At 44.3% G+C, this 24,325-nt stretch overlaps 1 protein-coding gene across 2 annotated transcripts in view; it reads left to right on the top strand.

Moving 5' to 3' along the window:
- The window catches only part of CFAP69 (cilia and flagella associated protein 69), a 2,033,309-nt gene that overhangs the window by 393,537 nt on the left and 1,615,447 nt on the right, over window positions 1–24,325 (top strand). For both annotated transcript variants that reach the window (XM_044067529.1, XM_044067528.1), the window contains exon 4: window positions 11,648–11,757. In XM_044067529.1, the coding sequence (XP_043923464.1) occupies window positions 11,648–11,757 (110 nt within the window). The remainder of the gene's footprint in view (window positions 1–11,647; window positions 11,758–24,325) is intronic.

The following is a 24,325-nucleotide window of genomic DNA, read 5'->3' as shown; positions in this document are numbered from 1 at the left end:
GGAGATCAGAGGATATCAGAAGGTCCGAATCCTGTTGTTTCATCTTGAAACATCTAACAATGTTATATAATCTAGTTGTGCATGTGTGCATGAATGCGGACAAACAAGATCTGGGGGATTAGTGGTGGTGCATCCTGGGATAAAGATAGCTCAGCCAATAAGAGGCCTCGCTCTATAGCATAAGCGTGCCGAGTTGGAGCCGAGGGATCGGCTCCGAACCCATCAGTTCAGAATGTAGGCGAGATGGATCCCAAACATCTGAAGTTATGGTGAGTACATAACTAAAAGTTATGATTGCGACAGAGTGGATATGTGGAAAATATTGATCTTGGAGTGATTAAGTCCTGGATTTGTAATTTTATTAAATGTAGGACTTGTATCCATAGATTTCTGAAAACAGATTCAGAGGATGTTCTCTTTCTTATGAAGACTCCTTTGTGAATAACTTTCTGTGTAAAAAGAAGGGTGTCTTTGAATTTTGGACCAGTGATATTCTTCCAATTCCTTGTAATTCAGTTTTATTGCTACAGCTAAAATAGTCCATCATATATGAAAATCACATAAGATCAAAAGAGGAGACTGTGGTGGTGGTGGTGCTGCTGCGGTAGTGTTGTCGGCTCACAGTAAGACGTTGTCCTGTTCGATTCTCGGCTAAAGCGTCTTCTGTGTGGAGACATGCGTGAATGGGCGTACTTTCGCTGAAGGTTGTGTGTCAGGGCTGGCAACTCGGTATGTAAAAATCTACTGCCAATCATTAGCGGACCGGGGTTCCCCTGTGGCGACCCCTAACCGGGAAAAGCTGAAAGATACAACAACAACATAAGATCAAAAGAGATGTTATATCAAATAAGCTGTGTTTAAATTTATTTTATCTGTTCATAATGTTTTAATTAAATAATTGAATCTGAAGTAGGAGAATTCATTTGTCAGCAACCTGTGGGTATGGATCCGATATCGGATCCGAACCGGCATGGTTTATCCAGCTATGGATCCGAGCTCCTAGCTCCTCCCCTCACCCATAATGCCCTGCTCTCCCTACATGACCTCAGATCTAGTTTGCCGCGCATGGTGAAGGCTGGGTCGTCAGAGCTCCTAAAGCTAAGTCTTATTTAAGGGTTTTAAAACTTTTCAAAACTTTTCAAAACTTCTTAGTTGTGTGAAAGTTGTAGGTTTCCGTGTTATTTATATATTTTTTGGTTTAATTTAATCTAGTTTTTATCCTCCCCTCGCTGGTTCGTAGTTGGTGTGTGTGTGTGTGTGTTTTTTTTTGGGGCCTTTGTGTGAGTGTTTAGTTTATTTTTATTGTTACTATTTAAAAAAAAAAAAAAAAATAGTTATGTCTGAGGCCCCAAAGGCTGTTTTCTCAAAGTGCTCCGAGTGTGGCCATAAGCGTTCCCCTGCTGATGGCCACACTCGGTGCGTTCGATGCCTTGGGGTTGAACACCTCACTTCAGGGTGTTCAATTTGTGCAGGGTTCAACCCCAGGGCATTGAAGGAGCGGAGGTCGAAGCTGGTCTTGGCGGGACTCTTGCCCCCAGACTCGGCTTCAGCCCCCGCCCCCTTGGTGGTCACTGCTTCGGCAGTCCCTGCCTGCTCCCCTCCTCCACCCGGGATTCAAACTCCCGCCAAAGGGTCGGAGGAGAGGGAAGCCAGGAAAAAGGACCGGAGAGAGAAGCACCACAGCGGCGGGACGAGACCTCCGCTCGCCCCGCCAGGTAAGCTGGCTTCTCCTCCGCCTCTGGCTGCTGGCTCTCCCTCCTCGGCTCCGGTCCCCGTGCTTTTCACCGGAGCCTGAGGATGAGGAGAACCGACCTCCTTCGAGGCTATCGAGGCGACATTCAAGGCCTACCTCGGTAGCCTCGTCGAGGTCTACTTACAGCCTCTCCGACGCTGATCTGGACCGGATGATGCGAAGGTTCATCCAGGCCCATATGCAGATGGGAGTGCTCCTGCCTCCCCCCCCCCCTCTGGGGGGGAGCTCGACCCCATTTTTTTAAGCCCATTGCTCCTTCTACGACCCGCTACCCGGGTTCGAGCTGGAGCCGGGCAGCCTCGGAGCCGGGGGTGGGTCGGCGCCGACAGTACTGGGTACTTCGGATCCGACCCTGCCCTCGAGTCTGTCGGATCTGACCTCTCGGAGCCTTGGCCCAAGCTTCGGATCCAAGGGACTCGGTGTGCCTTCGGCGCCATCCTTGCCGGAGCACACTGGTCCCTCGGATCCGAGGGGCTCAGCGCCGGCTCCGATCCGCTCATCGGATCCGAGGGGGAGCCGACTTTCGGATCCTATTGTCGAGGCTGGCTCCCCCTCGGCTTTTGATGTAGTGGAGAGGGCTCTGTTGAGGGCATCCGGACCCCCGGCCCTTGCTTCGGCTCTGTCCCGCACTCCATCTGCTCTGGGCCAGGCTTCCATCACCCGGCCACTGGGACAGCCCGCTTTACTGCCCCAAGCAGTTCCTGTGGTTCTGGATATTGCTGGTGAGGGCTCCTCGGACAAACCCCCCGAGGAAGCACCTCGCAAGCATTCGTGTAAGAGGAGGCACATAGACTCCCGAAGTCTTTAACTGAAGACACTGACTTGGAGGAAGGGGAAGGCTCCCCAAGATCACCCCCTGAGGAAGTCTCCGTCGGAGACATCATGGAAATGTTACGGATTAGAGGTGGGTGGTCTGCCCCAAAGTCTTCCTCGGATGAGTCAGTGTTCTTGGAGGCATTTGAAGCGGGCCCGTCTACCTCTTGGGTGTCCCCTCCTGCCGACCCCCTGGTGGACCTTATTACCACCAGGGCATGGAGGGACCCGGACTCCGTGGAGCCAATCCCTAAGAGGCCCGACAGGATCCTTAGCCCCCCTGCTGACCGTTTCCACTGGAGCAAGGGACCCCCGGAAGATGCCATGTTGTCAGCAGCAGCCACTAAGAGGGAACTCGCCCAGGAGAGTCCCTCAGTCCATCCCCCGAGCAAGGAGTCTCGGATGATGGACCGTTTGAGGAAGCGAATCTTTAGTTCAGCGACCTTCTCAGTGAGGGCACTCAACTATTTGGCACACGTCATTAGGATGCAGCGCGATCTTATCAAGGAATACGCTGCATCCCCCCCAGAGTCCATATCGGAGGAGGACAAACTTATGCACTCCACCCGTATGGCCACTCTTCGTTCTGTGACTAACACCTCTATGCAGTTACTTTCCCACGCTACCGAGGGAGCCGCTAGAGCTGCGGGAGCAGGCCTAGTCACAAGACGGCAGGCCTGGCTCCGCCACTGCGATTTTACGAAGCCCTTCAAGGTATCATTCGCGAACGCCCCCTTTGACGGTTCTGCCCTTTTTGGCAAGATGGTTCACGACACCTTGGTTCAGAGCGAGAAGGACGGGAAGACGCTGTCTGCTGTCGGAGTCCGCTTCTCTGTGCCCCAGAGATCCTACTCTAGGAACCAAAAGGGCCAGAAGAAGATGTGGTTCCGGAAGTCGCAGCACTCCCAACCCGCTCCGGACAACCAGTCCTTCCGCGGCAGAGGAGGACAGGGAGGACGCCACCCCAGGGGCAGAGGGGCTCCCAGGAACTTTGGGTCCAGGGAAATTTTCTCTGAACGGCCCACGCAGCAACCCTGAGGGGTTGCCCGACTGCTCCACTCTGGAGGCAGTCGGGGACGCTGAGCACCTAGCGGCATGGGAGTCCATTACATCGGACCACTGGGTACTCCGGATTATATCCAGAGGTTACAAGATCCCCTTTCTTCATGTCCCAAAGTTAAAAATCCTCCCTGATGTTCCACCCGATCAGAGGGAGGCTGCTTCAGCAGAAATTGGCCATCTGCTGAGAAAAAGAGCCATCCAGCCTGTCCCCCCAGACCAGATCGGATCAGGGCTCTACTCCAGGTTCTTTTTAGTGCCAAAAAAGACGGGGGACCTAAGACCCATTCTAGACCTGTCCCTGTTGAACCTGTCAGTTCCCAAAGAGAAGTTCCGGATGGTTACTTTGCAATCCATCCTCCCCCTTCTAGGGGAGAATCACTGGATGTGCTCTATAGACCTCAAGGACGCGTACTACCACAGTCTGATGGACAGACGATCCAGGAGGTTTCTTCGCTTCCGGCTGGGAGCCAGTCACTACCAGTTCACGGTCCTTCCCTTTGGTCTCACCACAGCCCCCAGGGTGTTCACCAAAGTATTAGCAGTGGTTGCAGCCCACCTGAGGCTTCAGGGGGTGCAGGTCTTTCCGTACCTAGATGACTGGCTTCTCACCGCCCCAACAAGGCATCTACTCTCTTTGGCAAGAGATTCCTTTCTTCGTCTAGCTCCCTGGCTAGGCATCACGATAAACATAGAAAAGTCCAACCTGGTCCCTACTCAAATAATAGAATTTATAGGAGCCAGGTTAGACACGAGAAATTTAAGAGCCTTTCTCACAACCGTCAGAGTTCGGAATCTGCAACTCCAGGTGCGGGCCATCCTTCACTCCAGCTCAACACCTGCGGAATTGATCCTGAGGGCGCTAGGGTCTATGGCGGCAGCGATTACTCTTCCGCTCGCCCGCTTGAACATGCGGGTACTTCAATGGACACTTCAGGTGTAATGGTCATTTCTCTCCCTCCCCCTGTATCATCCCATTGCAATCAGCAAGGCTTGCAAGCGGTCTCTCTTGTGGTGGCTCCATTCTCCGGACCTCCACAGGGGCCGCCCCTTTTGTGCATCTCCCCCTCTCGCCACGGTGACCACTGATGCTTCCCGCCTCGGGTGGGGGGGCATTTTGCGGGCCGGACGGTCCAAGGCACGTGGAGCGATACAGAGACCTCCCTGCATATCAATGTTCTGGAAATTACGGCGGTGCTCTTGGCGTTGCTAGCATTTCAAGCCCTCCTTCCCCTGGGAACAATTGCGATTCAATCAGACAACATGTCGGTGGTCTGGTACATCAACAAACAGGGGGGAACCAGGTCTTACCCTTTATGTCGAGAAGCCATGAGAGTGTGGGAATGGGCAATCTCCACCAACCGCTTTCTCATCGCAACGCATATTCCGGGTCGGACCAACATCCTAGCAGACAAGCTCAGTCGCACCATTCTCTCCCCGGACGAGTGGTCTCTCAATTCTCAAGTAGCGAAACGTATCTTCGCACAGTGGGGGACTCCCTGTTGCAGTCTCTTTGCTTCTCCCTTAAACGCCAAGTGCGACAGTTTTTTTGCTCTAATCCCCCCTCCAGGGGATTCTCAGAGAGACGCTCTGGTGTATGCTTGGCCTCCCAGTCTTCTTTACGCATACCCCCCTCTACCTCTGATGCTACAAGTACTTCAGAAAGCCTCTCAGTTGTGGTGCATAATGATCCTCATTGCCCCGTTCTGGCCTCGACAGATCTGGTTCCCTTACCTAAGGTCTCATTCAGTGAATCCACCTTGGATTCTAGATCCCATTCCGGATCTGATATCACACCCGTCGAACCTACCAGCTCCGAACCTGGACAACCTGAAGTTGACTGCTTGGCTGCTCCAGTTCCACTCCTAATCAGGACTCCCGGTATCTCGTCCCCAGTTAAGGCCATTCTGGTAGCGGCCCACAAGCCCTCTACCAGAAAAATTTACCGCAGTAAATGGAGGCGTTTCTCCATTTGGGCAGAGCGGCAAGGCCTAGATCCTTTCACGGTTCCCCTTCCTTTGGTTCTAGATTTCCTTACTACTCTCTTTAATGATGGTACCAGTAGTTCCAGGGTCAAAGTTCAGCTGGCGGCCATATCTCATTACCATGTTGGACATGATTCAGGGTCTCTTATGTCGGCTAAGTTATGCAAAACCTTCCTAAAAGGCACCTTTTTGCTCAGACCCCCTGTCAAAGAAACGGTTCTCCCGTGGGATCTTTCCTTGGTACTTCAGGCCTTGACCGCTCCCCCCTTCGAACCTGCGGCCACAGTCGATCTTAAATTCTTGTCCTTTAAGACTGCTTTTTTGGTAGCCATTACTTCGGCTAAGAGAGTTTCTGAGCTTCAGGCCCTGTCCATGAAACCGCCTTATTTGATTTTTCATCCGGACCAGGTGTGCCTCAGGATCAATCCCTCCTTTCTTCCTAAAGTAGCTTCAGAAGCTAACATTAATCAGTCCATCAACCTCCCTGTTTTCTTCCCTAAGTATCAAAACAAAGGCGAATACAAGCTGCATTCCTTGGATGTTCACAGGCAGCTTCATTTTTACCTTCATAGGACAGCTGGTCATAGGCAATCAGACCAGTTGTTCATTTGTTTTGCCAAATTCAATCTGGGTAAACCAATTTCCAAAGTTTCTTTGTCACGCTGGATTTCTCAGTGTATTCTGTTGGCATCAAGCCTCTGGGAGGCCCGCACCGGAGGGAGTCCATGCTCATTCGACCCGGTCTGTCTCTACTTCAGCGGCCTTTAAGTCTAGGGTTCCTCTGGATGACATTTGTTCAGCAGCCACTTGGGCTTCATCTCATACCTTTATTACTCATTACAAGCTGGACGTCACTTCTAGAGGTAGAGCATCCTTTTGCTCCGCGGTGCTCCGGAATATCCTTCCATGATGGCCACCCAAGATTCAGTTAGCTGGGGACTCTGTCCCACAGGTTGCTGACAAATGAATTTTCCTACTTCAGATCTAGAAGTTATGTACTTACCATAACGTTCCATCTGAGTAGGTGGATTCATTTTGTCTGCAGCCATCCCGCCCTCCTATCCCCCTGGCCTTGTCAGTTTCCTGCATAGGGTGTGTTACCCTTTGGTTAGAGTAGTTGGTGCAGGGCAAACTCGATCTGAGGTCATGTTGGGAGAGCAGGGCATTATGGGTGAGGGGAGGAGCTAGGAGCTCGGATCCATAGCTGGATAAACCATGCCGGTTCGGATCCGATATCGGATCCATACCCACAGGTTGCAGACAAATGAATCCACCTACTCAGATGGAACGTTATGATAAGTACATAACTTCTAGTTTTCTCCCAATATCCATTCAAAGTTGTACAATCAAATGTGACATGGGATCAGTCTTCTTTGATTTCTTGTTGTCATCCCAAACAGTTGACTTTGGAATTTTTACTTATTTAATTATTTAATTAGTTTACTTATTTAATTAATTCATTCATGTGTTTATTTATTTTCCACTGTAGATGAAGTAAAAAAATGTCCAATGTAGACATGTCTATGTAAAATGCCATGAAATCTTTTATATCCCTGAGCTTCCACTAAGGCAGGCAAAAGGGATAAGGGACCTTGATTTAACATGTCATCCGATAGATGACACCTTAGGATTGCAGCATGTCCTTTATGCTACATTGTAGTGTTAATATTGGAAAACCATGCATCTTGTATAGTAATAGAATGCAGTCTTCTGATCATCCACTATCAAAGGTGAGTGAGCTACTTAGTGAGTCACTGACAGTAAATGAAATACTGGAGAAACAGTATTAGCTGTACAGGCAAATTTACATTATTTTCATTAATCGCTGATTTAATGACCTGCGTTTTATAGGTTCATAGATTAGTTTTAGGCTAACTATCCTTTCGGGCTTTTTAAGCCTAGTCATTTACCCCATGTGAGAATCAAACCCTGCACCCCATGTTTATAAGGTAAAAACCTTAACCATTATACCAACTTCCCAATTCTGGTATTTCTTGATGGTGGATGATATAGCTTTCAAATTCCTGCTGTTTTATTTTTTTTATATTTGCTTTTAACCAGGTAAGCCAACTGGACACAAGTGCCCCTTTTCAGAACTGACACAGGAGCACTTTTTGGTTAACTGACATGTGACTGAGTCACATATCCTACAAGTGGAACTGGAGGGAATCTAACCCAGACCTGCAGGATAAAGCACATTAACATCTCATAACCTTAACTGTCTTCAGTTCTTAATAGGAATGCTGATTTCATAGACATGATCCAGTGTGTAAGAGACTTATAATGCATGTGATCTGAGAGTAAGAAGTAAATCTAGTTCAGTTCATGAAAAGAATCATGCATATTCAGTTCCATAGTTAGTATCCTACTGTGGGAAATGTATGGTCAGAATATTCAACATTTCAGCAAAGTAAACTTTCGCTTAAGAGATGGAATGCCAGCCTGAGATCAGCAAAGAATACAACAAGGCAGATTGTGTGCTCTGTTTCTGGCAGAAATAGCACTATATTTCATCACTATAGACAGAGGGAACATGAGTGTTGAAAGGAGTCTATATTTGATTATGTGTGCATACATATTGGGCAGGAAGGTCTATAGATTGTTTATATTACTTGGCTGCACAGATGTCAGTAGCACCATATGATTATAGCTCTATACTGTGTCTTTTAACATTTCTGTACCTTATAAAATGTGGTTTCTCAAAGACAAACTGTGCATTTGCATCATATGTAACTGTACTGCTTGTTCATAAATATAAAGACTAGGTATATGGTTAATCAACTGATATTTATAATAATACTTTATATAGATGTAAATAGTCTACTGGATGCCAGTAGGCCTGCATTGCCTCATCTACTGTTTCATGCATATGACTTTGTTCCTGGTACATGTACTATATGCGGGAATCTTGAATATTGGTGCTCTTGTATGCTTCATTATACATGCATGCATCTAAACAATAGCCGTATCTCATTATTGGAACAGGAAGCAGGGACCGATGTCATCAACACATTTATCAAGGGTATTTCGAGGTTGATATGAGTGTTCTGCCCACTGAGATGTCCAACTGTGCCCATGTGTTCATATAAATTATTACATATTTGCATCTGGTGACATGCTGTGTGCATCTTATGGGTTTATCTACACAGCCATGTTGTAATATGCAGATGCATCAATTGACAAACTACTTAGTTACTTGTGTATGAATTTTGTGGTGGTTAGTATACAGTTGTCACTGTGTTGCAGAGTGGGATAGACTGATTATAATGAGTCACAGGTGTTAACTTTGTGAATTGCAGACAACTTATTCACTTGGCCATCTTTGTGTTTGTGTGTGTGTGTGTGTGTGTGTATATATATATATATATATATATATATATATATATATATATATATATATATACAACATCGCATTTCAGTATGTCAGGACTATAAAGTCGAATCTCAGCAACACCGAAACTCCAAAACCGCAAAATTTAAAATTACGAAGTTCAACACACCACATACAACACTACACAAACACCAAACTACCCACACTACAAAAAAAAAAAAAACACACACACGTGCACACACACACACACACACACACACACACACAAACATAACGATATAAACTAACAAACCTACACTACAAATAAGCAGGGGGGCAAGCCCCCTGGCCCCGGCACCCCCCCCACACCCCGCCTACTTATATATTCTAACTCCGACATTGCACTGAACAGAAAAAGACAGCAAACTCACAACCAGACATTCTACAGTCCCTCGCACACACACATCACATATATACAAATACCACCACATTCAACATTTAAGCACTCATACTTTTACCTGCCTACCCTAGCCCACATGTACAACTTCCAATCACACTTACACACCTACCCAAACCCTTATGAACTAGGCACTTACCTTAAATTACACCTAACTCCACATACTAAACTGGAAACCATCCACACGACACATTCCATGTCACATACCATTAAAGCATAACCGCAAATTTGAAATATTCAGATTCGCAGTTATGCATTTTTGCCATTCCGAACATTCGACTTTATAGTCTTGAAATACTGAAATTAGATATTTCAGTATTTCAAGATTATAAAGTGAACCCATGTATATGCATATATTATTTGATTGAAAAGTCAAAGTGTTGAAATACAAAATATCAAAAACTCAAAACATTAAAAATGTAATTTGTCCTTTCTCCATTCCTGATCCTGGAGTTGCTATACATAATTATCAGGGTTTGTGGGGAGCATGGGGGGCTTGCCCCCTGCATTAAATAAATTTTGACATTTCAGTTTTCGACATTTGTGTGTTTCAGCATTTTGACTCTTCGATCAAATGATATGAAACTATATATTAATATAGATATATATATATATATATATATATATATATATATATATATATATATATATATATATATATATATATATATATATATATATATATATATATATGTTGTTGTGTCTTTTGGCTTTTCCCGGTCCGCTAATGATTGGCAATAAATTTTTACGTGCTGAGTTGCCGGCCCTGACGCACAACCTTCAATGAAGATACGCCCATTCACACATATCTCCACACAGAAGACGCTCTAGCTGAGAATTGAACAGGACAACGTCTTACTGTGAGGTGATAATGCTACCGCAGCACCACCACTACGTCCGTATAGTTAAAATTATCAAAATACCCAAATGTTGATGTTGATATCATTATGTATGTGCCAAAGAATAGCCTTGGAGCAGGCAAATAACAAAAGATCAACGATAACAATGTTGGCATGTGATTTTATATATATATATATATATATATATATATATATATATATATATATATATATATATATATATCTATATATATATATATATATATATGGGTCTAGGTTAGAAGATCGACAGCCGACATCACTGACAACGGATTAGCGGGCGCCAGATGATCGACATTCGGAAGACCGACGCTACGGATGAAAACGCCGACGCCAGGGATAGTGACTTGGAAAGAAGGCTGTGTGAGTATGCGGTGGTGACGGATGTTAGGTGCAGTAAGGTAAGTGTGGATAGTGACAGTCTGTGGGGATAGGGTGGGTTAAGTGAGTTAGGTTAGGCGCTGGTTAGGTAAGTGTGCGGTAGTGGTATGTTTTGGGTTAGGGCGGTTAAGTGAGTTAGGGTTAGGCTGGTTAGGTAAGTGCGTAGTGGTATTTTTGGGTTAGGGGTTAAGTGAGTTAGGTTAGGGCGCTGGTTAGGTAAGTGCGGTAGTACTATTTTTGGGTTAGGGCGGGTTAAGTGAGTTAGGTTAGGGCGGGTTAGCTGAGTGTGCGATAGTGACGGACCTTAGAGTAAGGGTTTGGGTTAGGGTTGCACATAGTTGTGTGTGAGGTTTAGTGTGGGTTTGTGAGGATTTTGGTGTGCTTGTGTTCTGTGTGTGGTTTTGGATAGGGATGTGTTTTGTTAGTTGATTGTTGTTATTGTGGTGTGTGCAGTGTATGGGGTTTCGTGTTTGTGGACTGTCGGTTACTTGTTTGTCGGGCATGTGAGGTGTCGTGGTTATGGTTTGTCGATTATGTGGTGTCGATGTTTCTGTTGTCGGTGAAAGTAGCTGTCGATGTTATAACCTAGAACCAGCCACTGGGGATGCACAAGCCAGTGCATTTCTTTGTGCCGGTCCCAAGCCCGGATAAATGGGGAGGGTTGCGTCAGGAAGGGCATCCGGCATAAAACTTCTGCCAAAAATTACTGATGCGGAGAACAGTGAGCCATAGTATGTTTGTTTTTTTCTGAGAACACCAGACCTTCATAGTGCAGATCATTTTTTTAATGAATAATGCCATTTTTACTTCCATTTGCAGGTTAGGTGTATATTATAATTAATGCTAACTTTGTATTTAGTGTGAATTGCCATGGCAAAAATTGACATGAAATGTGATTATATATTCCAATCAAGCCTTATATAATTCACATTATATTAGGAAGGTTGCAGACATTAAGATTGTTTAGTATTTGCAGGAACATGTCTTCCTTGACATTATATCCACACAAAGCCATTGATAGATTTGGTGCATGTCTTCCAAATTCTGAATCTTTGTGCAGAAAAAGTGAAAGACCAGAATGAATACTTGCAACCCATGTGTGGAATCATCAAATTATGTGGGTAAGTACTTGATTTTTTTTATTTCTTTCTTTTTATCTGTCTGTCTATCTAGCATACCATTGCTCAGAAGTAAGGTGGTGAGCATTTTTTTATGATGATGTATTTAGCCCTTTGGGATTACACATAATACGTTAAATGATCTATTCTCTGTGTAAAAAGAAAATACCCAAACAGGTGAATTTGCATAGCAATTCATAATAACCAAACATTTTAATGTATTTGATGTTGTTCTGTGTAATATTGCTGCTTTATTTGGGAAAAATACCAAGCATGGTTGTAATAAAGGTACTATACAAGTCTGACAGTGCTGTTTAAGCAGAACTGACCATATAGCTTCACCAGCATAGGAAGTCATCATGGACTGTTTGCCAGTAAGAAGGAATCAGATAATGACTTTAATGATACAGATGGAGCTGAAGGTAGGAAAAATCAGAGAAATACACCATGTTTTTGTAAGTATGGAGCAAAGTATATAATAATAGCAATACATTTTACGTAATAGGATGTAATGACACAACTTGCAATGGAGAAGCAGAAAAAACACATAAAAGTTACACAGAATGTAGTGCAGTAGGAATTTCTATATCTTAATGTAAAAGTCCAGCACACTAAATGTTTCAAAAAGCTTTTATAACCCAGCCTCAATGGCAAGGACACACAATGTAACTTTATCTGGACCCCTCCCTTCTTCTTCAGCCTGTTTTTTTTTTTTTACCCTTATCGGTCTTCTTCCTTATGTCACTGTACAAACTGTGTATATGTATGTATATAAAATAATGCTATTTCTTCAACTGCTTCCACGTGTGGCTAGGTGAACTCATACAAATGTATCCTCTAACATTTTTCACTGACGTTACTGACTATTCATAATTGTATGCAGAGCATTAAAGTTACCTTCGGTCCATTGTATCCCTGCTCTTTGTTTTCATTGTATTATTTGTATTGTGTGTTTTATATACTTTGTTGAGACTGAAATTGGTTGTTTGAGATCAGCACTCTGCTCTAATAAACAAATTCAAATAAGTAAATAAGACATTGGGATAACCATAATGTGAGAAATTCAACAAGTTTACAAGCTCCTGGCAGCACAATGCAAAGAATAAAACATGGGGCTTGGTTCAAACTAGTTTAAACACTAGTTTAAACTAATACTTCTTTATAATAATAATAATAATATTAATATTAATAATAATAATAATAATAATAATATAATAAGATGTTATGTAGACTTATCTCACCGTAATTCTTGCTGGATGGGTTTGGAGCAGATATTCGTCTCTGACTCGGCCGATACTAAAGCTCAAGAGCTTTTACTGGCTGGAGGCTAACCCCTATCTCATGGTGTCTCACGGCAATTCCCCAGATCTCGTTTACCGCGAAAGCTTCGAGGTTGTCTCCTTACTTGTTGGTGGCTAAGTAGAAGATTTATTTACTAAATCTTGTCTTTTCACCACCTTTTTCTTCCTCTTTTATTCCTTATAGTAGATAGTATTGTTGGTATAGTTAGTGTTGGTGTTTCTTTTTCTAGTTAGCTTTATTACTTTGTTCTTGTTAGCATGTCTAAGGAAAAGGACAGAGAACACAAGGACCATCGCCCTTTGGGGTTTAAAAAATGTGATAAATGTTCACAGAAGATGTCTATGACAGACAGTCACACTAGCTGTGTGTACTGCTTAGGTGAAGCCCACTTACAAGAACCCTGTACCTTTTGCCATGTCTTCAGTACCAGGGTTTGGAACAAGAGGAAACACAAATTGACAGATAGGGGTCTTATGACCAGCTCCTTCCAGGAACAGCTGGAACTTGGTCAGACAGCTCCTAAGACTACCAAATGACAATCTTCGGCTCCAGCTTTGGAACCGTTGAAAAAGTCCAAAGTGACGGAGCCAAGGAGTTCTGGCTCCGATTCTGCTTCTTCTGTCTCGGTGCCATTGGTATCTTTGGTGCCGAGGCAACCTTCGGTACCGAGACAGTTACCTGAGATTGACCCTGTCTCACCTACCTTGAGAGTTCCTATTTTGGAGAGGAGGAGATCTCCTGCTGTCTACACCCGATCCTCCAGGACACACTCAGACGAGGACATTGAGCGGGTGGTGAAGAGGTTGCTTTCTGACTTGGCTCTGGCAAGAAAATTGGCCCCTTCGGACCCAAAGGCTTCAGAGCCGACCCTTTTGCAATCCACTGCTTCTCCTCCAACTGCTTTGCTCTTGGAGCCAATCACTTCAGGTTCTTTGATGTTAGATCCTTCGGGTCCAAGTATTCTTCCTGCTTTCTCGGAACCAATAACTCTATCCTCAGCGGCTCAGTCAGGAGCCGAGGAATCTGGGAGCTGACACTGTCGAGTTGACTCAGAGAGGGATAATCACTTTGGGTTTTCTTTGTAACTGACCCTCTCCCTCAGAGCTTCAGCTCGACTCAGCTCGGTTCCCACATCTGCTTCGGAGCCATTTCCCCTTGCTCGGAGCTGACTATCCATCTCCTCGGAGCGGAGGTCTTCTTTGGAGCGGGGAGGAAAGGCCTTTGAAGCAATAGAGAAGCTTTATCCTCTGCAAAAGCCATACCTTTGGAACTGATGTCCCACCAGCAGCTGGCAGCAACCTTTTCTCCCCTGCCACCCCCACAGTGTAGGGAACCAGAGACTCAAGCAGCCCCCATTAGAGGTGCCCCCTCTTCTGAGACCTCCCCAGATTATCCCACTGGAGAGCTCCCTCATTAGAGACTTTGTAAGAGGAATCATGTTGACTCACCTGAGTCTGTCATGTCTGACACTGATTTGGTGGAATCAGAGCGGTCCCCTAGATCCCCCTCTGAGAATGTCTCCTTTTCTGACATCCTGGAAATCGTTAGACAGAGGGGTGATTGGAAGACCTCTAATCCTACTTAGGATGAATCAGTGTATCTTGAGGCCTTTGGTTCCCGACCTTCCACCTCCTGGGTGACACCTCCTTATGACCTGCTCTTGGGAGTCATATCGTGGAAAGCCTGGACCACCCCAGACACAGTGGAGCCTGTCCCGAGGAGACCAAACAAATTTATGACTGCACCAGAAGAAAAGTCCTTTCTTTCCAAAGGGGTTCCTGTTGATGCTATGGTGGTAGCAGCAGCCACCAAGAAGGAGTTGTCCAAGACATCTTCCAGTATCCATCCTCCTAACAAGGAGTCCAGGATGATGGATAGGTATGGAAAGCGTACCTTCTCTTCAACGGCATTTACCTTAAGATCGCTGAATTACCTTACCCATTTCACTTGACTTCAGAGGGATCTCCTGAAGGAGTTGGGAGATACCCTTCAGAGTTCAGTAACTCTGGGATCCTCAGATAAAGTTTCTGCACAGTTTCCACCCTTACATCGATAGCTAACTCCTCCATGAGGCTGATTTCCTATGCAGCGGATGGAGCGAGTTTGGCAGCCGCAGCAGGAATCCCTCTTAGGAGACATTCTTGGATGTGTCTTTGTAACTTCACGGAATCCTTTAAGTCTTCCTTCACCAATGTCCCCTTTCATGGTTCATCTCTTTTTGGACCTCAGGTGAAAGAAACCTTGACCAAGTGAGAGCAGGAAGGGAAAACCTTATCTGCTGTCGGAGTCCATTTTTCCCTTCCTTCTAGACCCTATCCCAAGGGTCATACAGGAGGGAAAATGTGGTTCTCTAAATCCCAAAAAGGTTTCCCTCGGGCACAAGGTTATCAGAGGGGGAGGATATAATGGAAGATGCTGTCCTCGTGGCAGAGGAGGTCACACCAGGGAGATAGAGAAACCTTCTCTGATCGTTTCTTCTATCGCCCCTGAAGGGTTGCCTGACTGTCCATCTCTGGAGGCAGTCGGGGGTCGTCTGTCACTGTACCCAAGCGCCTGGCTAACCATTTCACAAGATCATTGGGTACAAACCATAATATCCATAGGTTACCGGATTCCCTTTGTTTCCGATCCCCTGGTAAACTGGTCTCTTTCAGACGTGCCACCCATTCAACTAGACCATGCAACATCAGAGGTCATCTTTTTGCTGTGAAAAAGAGTAATCCAAGAAGTCCCCACAGAGCAAATAGGATCCGGAACTTACAATTCTTTTTAGTTCCAAAAAAGACAGGGGACTGGAGATCAATTCTAGATCTCAGCAAACTCAACAAGTCCGTAAAGAAATTGAACTTCCAAATGATCACTCTGCAGTCAGTATTTCCCTTTATCGGGAAAGACAATTGGATGTGCTCAATAGATCTTCAGGACGCATACTACCACATCAAAATGGACAGGCGCTCCAGAAGACACTTATGCTTTCAGCTGGGAGCCAGTCATTTTCAGTTTCGAACACTGCCCTTTGGCCTCACTACAGCCCCCAATGTTCACCAAATGCATGGCAGTGGTAACGGCTCACCTGAGACGTCAAGGATTCCAGGTGTTTCTGTACCTAGACAACTGGCTCCTCCTTGCTACCACCAAGCATCAACTGATCAAAACCAGGGATGAGACTCTATCCTTATGCGCCAGTTTAGGCATCATAATAAACCGAAAAACATCAACCTTATCTCCCTCGCAGCACATTGTATTCTTAGGCTCAGAAATAGACTCAACCACCATGTCAGCAAGACTAACACCAGAAAGAGTAGAATCATTGCGCAACCAAGTCAGATCTTTGCTAAACAGTCACAAAGTTCAGGCCAGGGTAGTCCTTCAAGTCCTGGGGACTATGGCTTCCACTATTCTATTAATTCCTGTAGCCCATCTTCACATGAGAGTACTTCAGTGGCTACTATTTGCCCAATGGTCAATCTGTCTCATCAGATTCTCATCACAAACACCTGCAAGAAGGATCTGACATGGTGGTTGCATACGGAACAACTTTTCTTAGGTCGTCCACTTGTTCCTCCTCAAGAAAATACAGTTTTGACCATGAACACCTGCCAGATAGGGTGTGGGGGGGCATTATCTGGGAATGACGGTCCAAGGTACTTGGCAGAACCATGAGAACCACTTGCACATCAATGTTCTGGAGACAAGAGTGGTGCTATATGTGTTGCAAGCACTTCACAGTTCTCTTCCCACCGGGACAATTGCGATTCCATCAGACAACATGTCTGTCGTGTGGTACATAAACAACCAGTGGGGACCAAATCTTATCTGCTTTGCCGAGAGGCCTTAAGAGTTTGGAAATGGGTGATGGACACTCAGCGCTTTCTGGTAGCAATGCACATCCTGGGGAAGTCCAATTTGATAGCAGACAAACTCAGTCGAGCAAGCCTGATGTCTCACGAGTGGTCCCTGAATGCAGAAGTTGCGAAAGAGATCTTTCACAGATGGGGCCAGCCTTGCTGCGACCTATTCGCCACACACCTGAACACCAAATGCAGCAGCTACTTTGCCCTAACTCCCCATCCGGGGATGTCACCCAGGGATACTCTAGTCCACGATTGGCCCCTGGGACTCCTTTATGCCTTCCCACCTTTTCCTCTCATTCCAAAGGTAATACGGAAAGCAAAACAGTTGAGGAGTACTCTGATCCTCATTGCTCCTTACTGGCCTCGTAAAGTCTGGTTTCCCTTCCTGTGGCCCTTCCTCTTGGAGGAACCATGGATTCTGGAACCATTTCCAGACCTCCTGATTCATCAATCGGGGCAGTTCCAACCTACCATCCACACCCTAAAATTGACAGCATGGCTGCTCCAGTTCCACAAATTGCCAGGTGCATTTCCCTCTCACCTTCAGTCAAACACATTCTGATTTCTTCCCACAAGCCTTCCACTAGGAAGTTATACTCCAGCAAATGGAAAAGTTTCACTACTTGGGCTGTAAACCAAGGCTTAGATACCTATACAGCTCCTATAGAATCTATGTTGTCCTTCCTTAGGTCCATCTTTCATGAAGGAGCTGCAGCCGCTACAGTTAGAGTTCAGTTAGCTGCCATCTCTAATTTCCATTTTGGCTTCATGGGAAATCTCATCATGTCCCATTCTTTGTGCAAAACCTTTTTGAAGGGAGTTCTCCTTCTCAGGCCTCCAATCAAACAGCTACCAGCACCCTGGGATCTAAACTTAGTTCTCACATCTTTAATTTCTTCACCCTTTAAGCCCTTTTCTTCATCGGATCTGAAATTATTGTCTTGGAAAACAGTATTCTTAGTAGCCATAACCTCTGCTAGGAGATTCTCAGAATTGAAAACTCTTACTGTTCGACCTCCTTACATTGTTTTCATAGGTTCATAGGTTCATAGGTAGGTACTAGGCTATCGGCCCAAGGGCTTACGTAAGCCTAGTCAGAAAGGTACCATAGCTTATGCCACCCAAGAAAGTTATTTTCCTGTGCCACTGTCCAGCAGAGACACAGAAGTGATCCCTGCGGTGTATTTCCTATTTCCCATCCACTCATCAAGATTTTTCTTGAAGAGTGCTAATGAAGAACTTTGCTTGACATAGATGGGTAGCTTGTTCCAGAGTATAGGAAGTCTCTGGGACAGGAATCTATCCCTCCAGCGTGTCCTGTTTATTGTGGTGACAAGGTTTAGGTCCCTAGAGCGTGTAGCTTGGAGGGATTGGGATTTCTTTAGGAAGGTGTAGCATGTCCAACAGCTCTGGGTTTAACATAGCTTTATATGTTAGGCAGAGAACACCTCGGAGTAGGTGATATGCTACTGAGTAAAGCTAGAGTTTTTTGAGGCGGTCAGTTTAGGGCATTTGTTTGAGGCCAGTAATCCTCTTTGTGAGGTACTTCTGTGGCCTTTCCAGCTGCTGCAGATGTCTTGAGATACATTCCGAAAGGGGCATTGTACTCTATAATGGGTCTAATGAGTGACGAGTAGAGCGGAACAATTACCTCTTTTTCTTGAATGAGAATCCTTTTATGATGAGGTGTGCCACGTAGAAGGACTTCCTGACTACTGTGGCGATGTGACTATCAAAGGAGAGACTACTGTCCACCTGGGTCCCAAGGTCTCTTATCACGCATTTGGTGTTAAGTAGATTGCTGCCTATGTGGTAGTTCATGGGTACAGAGTTTTTACCAAAGGGGATGACACTGCCCTTTTTGGTATTGAGCTTGAGGCCATGGCTCTGACACCAGGCATCTGTCTCAGTGAGGCCCTTCTGTAGGATGTCCACATCATTTGGGGACTTGACTATGGCTCCTAGTTTGCAATCATCTGCGAACTTCATCAGCCAGAGGTCTTTTGTGTTAGCCTGTACTTCAGAGAAGTAGATACCAAACAGGAGAGGTCCCAGGATGGAACCATGTGGCACTCCACTTGTCAATGCCTTGAGGTCAGATTTGGAGTCTGCAACTTTTACAGTGTGGGTTCTGTCAGTGAGCCAGTTGGCAACCCATCTTGTGACGTAGGGATTTATACCTAGTTTAGTGAGTTTAGCTATAATTCCAGAATGGGGGATGGTGTCGAAAGCCTTGGTAAGGTCAAGATAGGCTGTGTGAACCACCTCACCCTCATCCACGGCTTTGGTGACTGCCTCAGAGAAGTTGATCAGGTTCAGGAGGCATGATCTGCCTTTCACAAACCCGAACTGGGTGGGATCCAGAGTTTGGAGGTTATCAATGTCTTTGTTTATGAGTTCCATGATGATACATTCCATGGCCTTGTAGACCAAGCTCATCAGGCTAATAGGTCGATATTTCCCGGGATCAGTGGTGGCTCCCCCTTTGTGGAGTGGGATAACTGTTGCTGTGCACCATTCAGTGGGCACAAAGTCTGATGTGAGGCTATTATTGAACATGGTGCTTAAGTGGGGAGCCAGTTCGTTCTAAAGTTCGTGTAAAACGCAGCCTGGGATGTTGTCAGTTCCCATGGATGCTGTGTTTTTGGCTTTAGAGAGTGCAGCTTTTACCTGCGTAGTTGTAATTACAGGGAATTTGCATTCTTCCTGTATAGATATGGGCTCTTTAGGGGGTGAGAGGGGGGTAAAGTTAACACTGAACCGATCTGCCAGGATGTTGGCAATATCAGTTGGTTCTGTAATTTTCATGCCTTTGTGCTGTAACTCAGAGCAGATCTGGGTGTTGCCATCTAGATTCTTGACATAGCTATAGAATGCTTGTTGCCATCTAGATTCTTGACATAGCTATAGAATGCTTTGTGGTTGTCCTTGGATTTAGTGGCGATTTTGTTTTCGTAGCTAGCTTTGGAGGATCTTATAAGGAGCTCCTCCACTCATGGGATTTTACTCTCTCTTTTGCAACAGTTTCTTCCTTCTGTTGTACAGTTTGTTTATGGCAGGGGACCACCAGAATGGCTTCCTTTTTTGGAGGATAGCGTCTTGGTTCTGTTTGGGATAGCACGATCCATGCACTCGTGTAAGCTCTTATAGAGTGCATTTGTGTAGGATTCAGCAGTTGTAACTGTATTGTCCATCTGCATGGGTGTCATGAAGTTCACCACTTCTATCTTAAGAAGCATGAAGCTGGCTTTGGAGACATTTTTTACTGTGGTTTCCTTAATGGGGGCGGGATGTGGATATCAAGGGTGATAAGTTTATGGTCGGATCGGACCAACGAAGAGTTGATTTCAGGTGAGGAACACCGGTCACTCATGTTGGTAATGACTAGGTCTAGGATATTGTTGCCCCTGGTGGGGGTGTGGATAAGTTGATCTAGGGCATTGGAGTTTATGAATTCCAGAAAGCGTTGAGCTAAGGAGTTGGTACATGTGTAGTTTTCCCAGTTAATGGTGGGGTAGTTGAAGTCGCCCATTATTAGGGTGTTTGGTTGAACCCTAATATTTTCCAGTACATCAAGAAAAGAGGAGTGGGAATCCTGGGGCATGGTGGGGGATCTGTAGCAAGCTACAATTTGGATTGCAGTTTTGCTCAGAGTTAGTTGCACTTGGATAACCTCGGATGCATTATGCTGAGCAACTAGCCTAGAGGTGTGGATATCCTTAATGAATATGGACACACCTCCGCCTTTGGTGTTTCGGTCCAGGTTACATGGCCGAAAAGTGTGGTATAAGTTATAGCCTGGTAGTGCAGGGGGTGCTCTCTGGAGCCTTGAACCAGGTCTCAGTCACTGCACAGATATCGATGTTCTCCATTTTAAGGAGTGCCTCGAGTGAATGCATTTTGAGATTTAGACTTCTAGCATTGAGTAGCATTACCTTCAGTTTTTGTTTGCCTGTTCCTGTTATGGTGGTGAATTTGTTATTTGAACCCTGCCTAAAAAAGGCACTATAGGGGCAGCAAAAGCCTTAGCCAGTATCCAGAATCCCAGGGGCGACAGGTGCAGGCCATCTGTGGCAAAGCATCGTGGTCTGTCGACCATGTCATTCCAAGCAGACAGATACTGGATCCCCTTAGAATGACACCAGAAGCTTAACCAATTGTTGAAGTCAATCATTTTGTCCTTGTACTGCGGTATCATTCTGGGCGATGGCAGAATGCTACTCAGGGTTAGGGTCATACCTGCCTGGGCTACAAGATCCACAAGGATAGAGTCTCACTTAGGACTAACTCTTCCTTTAATCCCAAGGTATGTTCAGAACATAATCTTAACACTACTATTGAGCTACCAGTGTTTTTTCCAAATCATTCTAATAAATCTGAATACAGGCTACACCAATTAGACGTCCACAGAATTCTCAGGTTTTACCTACACAGAACTAAAGAATTTAGAAAATCAAATCAATTATCTGTTTCCTTTTCGGACAAAAATAAAGGTTTGCCTGTTTCTAAGGTTACCCTTTCAAAATGGCTTTCAGATTGCATTTCCTTTGCTTATCAGACTGCTGGCAAACAGTTACCCAACAAAGTAAAAGGTCATTCTACAAGGGCAGTATCACCTTCATGTGCCTTTAGATCTAGGCTCCCAATTGATACCATTTGTGATTTGTGCAGCAGCTACTTGGGCAAGACCACATACCTTTGTCACTCTTTACAAATTGGATAGGTCATCCTTTGGGTCCACTGTGCTGAAGAGTCTCTTTGCTTGAGTCACCCGGGATAAAGGTGCTAGCATCCAGCAAGAATTACGGCGAGATAGGACTACATAACATAAAGAAGTTATGTACTTACTATAACGTTCCATGTTTGTATTCCATCTCGCCTACATTATTGCAACCCTCCCTCCTGCCCCCTTCCTGTTCCTGGAGGATCTGGTGGACTATACTTATGCTGTCTGACCTGGTTGTAGTTGTTGTCCACCTGGCATAGATAATGTTACACAATGTTTTGTCTGTATGTACACAGTTATTGATAGTTTCATAACTATTAGGTACTTATTGTTTTCTTGCAAACAAGATCTGGGGAATTGCCGTGAGGCACCATGGGATAGGGGTTAGCCTTGAGCCAGTAAAAGCTCTCGAGCTTTAGTATCGGCCGAGTTGGAGCCGAATATTGGCTCCAAACCCATCCAGCAAGAATGTAGGTGAGATGGACTACAAACATGGAATGTTATGGTAAGTACATAACTTCTTATTAATAGGTTCATTACAGTGAAGTCTAGTCTAAATTGTACATACCAACTAGGCACATACCGCTCAACTGTACAGATTTTCACAGAATGACCAGATTTTTGCTTCATATTTGTGGTGTGTTCCTTCTAAAATCTGTATTTTCTAGCAAATAGCTGAGGATTGAAGTAATTAAATAATTACAAACATATGACTTTAAGACTCTACATCCTTCAGAAAATTCATGCTAATGCAAAACCTATTATTCTATCAACTTTCTAAGTTTGTAACAGCAATATTTAAAATCTGTCCCTATCCCCATCATTTTAGGCTTTGTCCAAACGTTTTGCTGTAACAGGTTGAGAGGTATGAAGTCTAGGCATAGTATGAATCCATAAGAAAATGCTCTTGCCTTTATAATGCAATGAACTGCCTGTCTGAACTGTATATGTTCATCATTCTGACTGTTGAAGTAGCCTGTGGGTTAAATCCTGCGAAGGATATAGCAACTGGACAGCATACAAAAGCTTGTATCCCTTGCCACACTGTCACCCTGGCTGTCTATAGGTTAAGCCTTTATTAAGGGAGCTGTATAAACAATCAGAATTACTAAAAATCTTCAGTACTTTCTTGCCACCTTGTGCATATGCATTTCTGAGGCTTCACAGGAAGAGAGCAGTCAGTCAAAGGCCACCTGTCAGACAAATAAGACTAGTTTGGGGAACTAGTCCACAATTTTTTATTATTTATGACTATTTTATATGTATTTATCTATTTTCTGTCATAACGGGGGTATGTCACTTTAAGAATCCTGGCTTTTCATAATAACAGTAGACATTACTCGAATACTGCTATTGTAGCTCCAGGAGTTGCTTTCTAGGTATAACTGGTCTGTCTAAGTTTTGGGGCTTATTTAAAGTTTTTTTTAAGTTAATTTTATGATTTTTATCAGACAGAAGGTTTATTTTAATGGTAAAAGTTGTGTAAAGCGTGAATGCTTATTAACATTCACAACAACTTACTTATTTAATTTTTATTGGCCAGTTTACTTTGGGGAAAGTATTTCTGTTTTTAAAAGGGAATTGTTGTGTGCTGCTTGTGTAACTTTTGTGCTGGGGAAATGGACATTTTTTTGGAGAGGTGCACAGTAAGTGATACATTACCTTCTGACCAACCCCTTCCAGTATAGCTTATCTGCAGTCAGGCTTCTTCCATGGCTATAGCATGGATACATACCCTGGTCCTGCAGTTCTTTCTTCCAGCAAACTAAAAAGAAAGAAAATCCTCTTTGGCTGTTCTAATGTCAGATGTGGGCTTGGGAGAACTATCAATTTTAGGTGCAGAAGATGCCCCAGCAGGGTCATCTTGGGTTAGCCATGAAAAGAGACCTTTTGAACTTAATGATATGCCTTACCTTTCTTGGTCTACTTCAAAGGATGTTCCTAGGAAAAAGAAACAGAAAGTTAACTATATTGACAACTGAGAGATGAGTTATGTTTGTAAAAATGATGTTCGTACCTTAACCATAGGTATGTCGCAGACTGTCAGTACTGGGTACCAAATGCTTCCTTCTTTTCCTTATTCCTCCACTCTAAATGATGACTCAGATACACATGCTCGTTGTGTCTACTGTTTGGGCGTGGATTGTATTAAAGCTGAGTGTGACATTTGTACTAGTTTTAGTAATTGTAGACTAGCAGAACGTAAAAATAAACTTATCTTAAAAGGTACAAAAAAACACACAAAAGCCAGGCAAAATCTGTTTAGACTCCAAAGAAAAAATTCCAACTCCACTCCAAATAAGATTTAAGCGCTTTCATTCACTTTTATTAACGTGAACTTCCTCAGAAACATCTTTTGATGTAAAACAGTTGTATAAATACTATTTCCACAGGAAATGATGTCAGTAAATTACAAAATTAATTCACAATTAATTCTTCAAATGATAAATTACTTCATTACTGCACTATTAATAAATGTTATCCATACTGTTAGACAGTTTTATATTGTAGTTTTTAAGGAAAACTATACATAGTTAGTGTTGATTTCTTGTCTAATTTAATCAAATTTCTTATATTATGTGTTAGTTTATTACTCATGTTCTTTTATGATCTTCAAATGTCCCACTATTTATATAGTAGAAAACACTTTAGATCCTCTTGGGTGTCCCCTGCCGACCCCCTGGTGGAC

Source organism: Protopterus annectens, chromosome 3.part1, assembly GCF_019279795.1.
Source record: "Protopterus annectens isolate FY-2018-M chromosome 3.part1, PAN1.0, whole genome shotgun sequence".
Lineage (NCBI taxonomy): Eukaryota > Metazoa > Chordata > Ceratodontiformes > Protopteridae > Protopterus > Protopterus annectens.
Note: the sequence above shows the minus strand (reverse complement) of the source record. Positions and strands in the feature narration are given on the sequence as shown.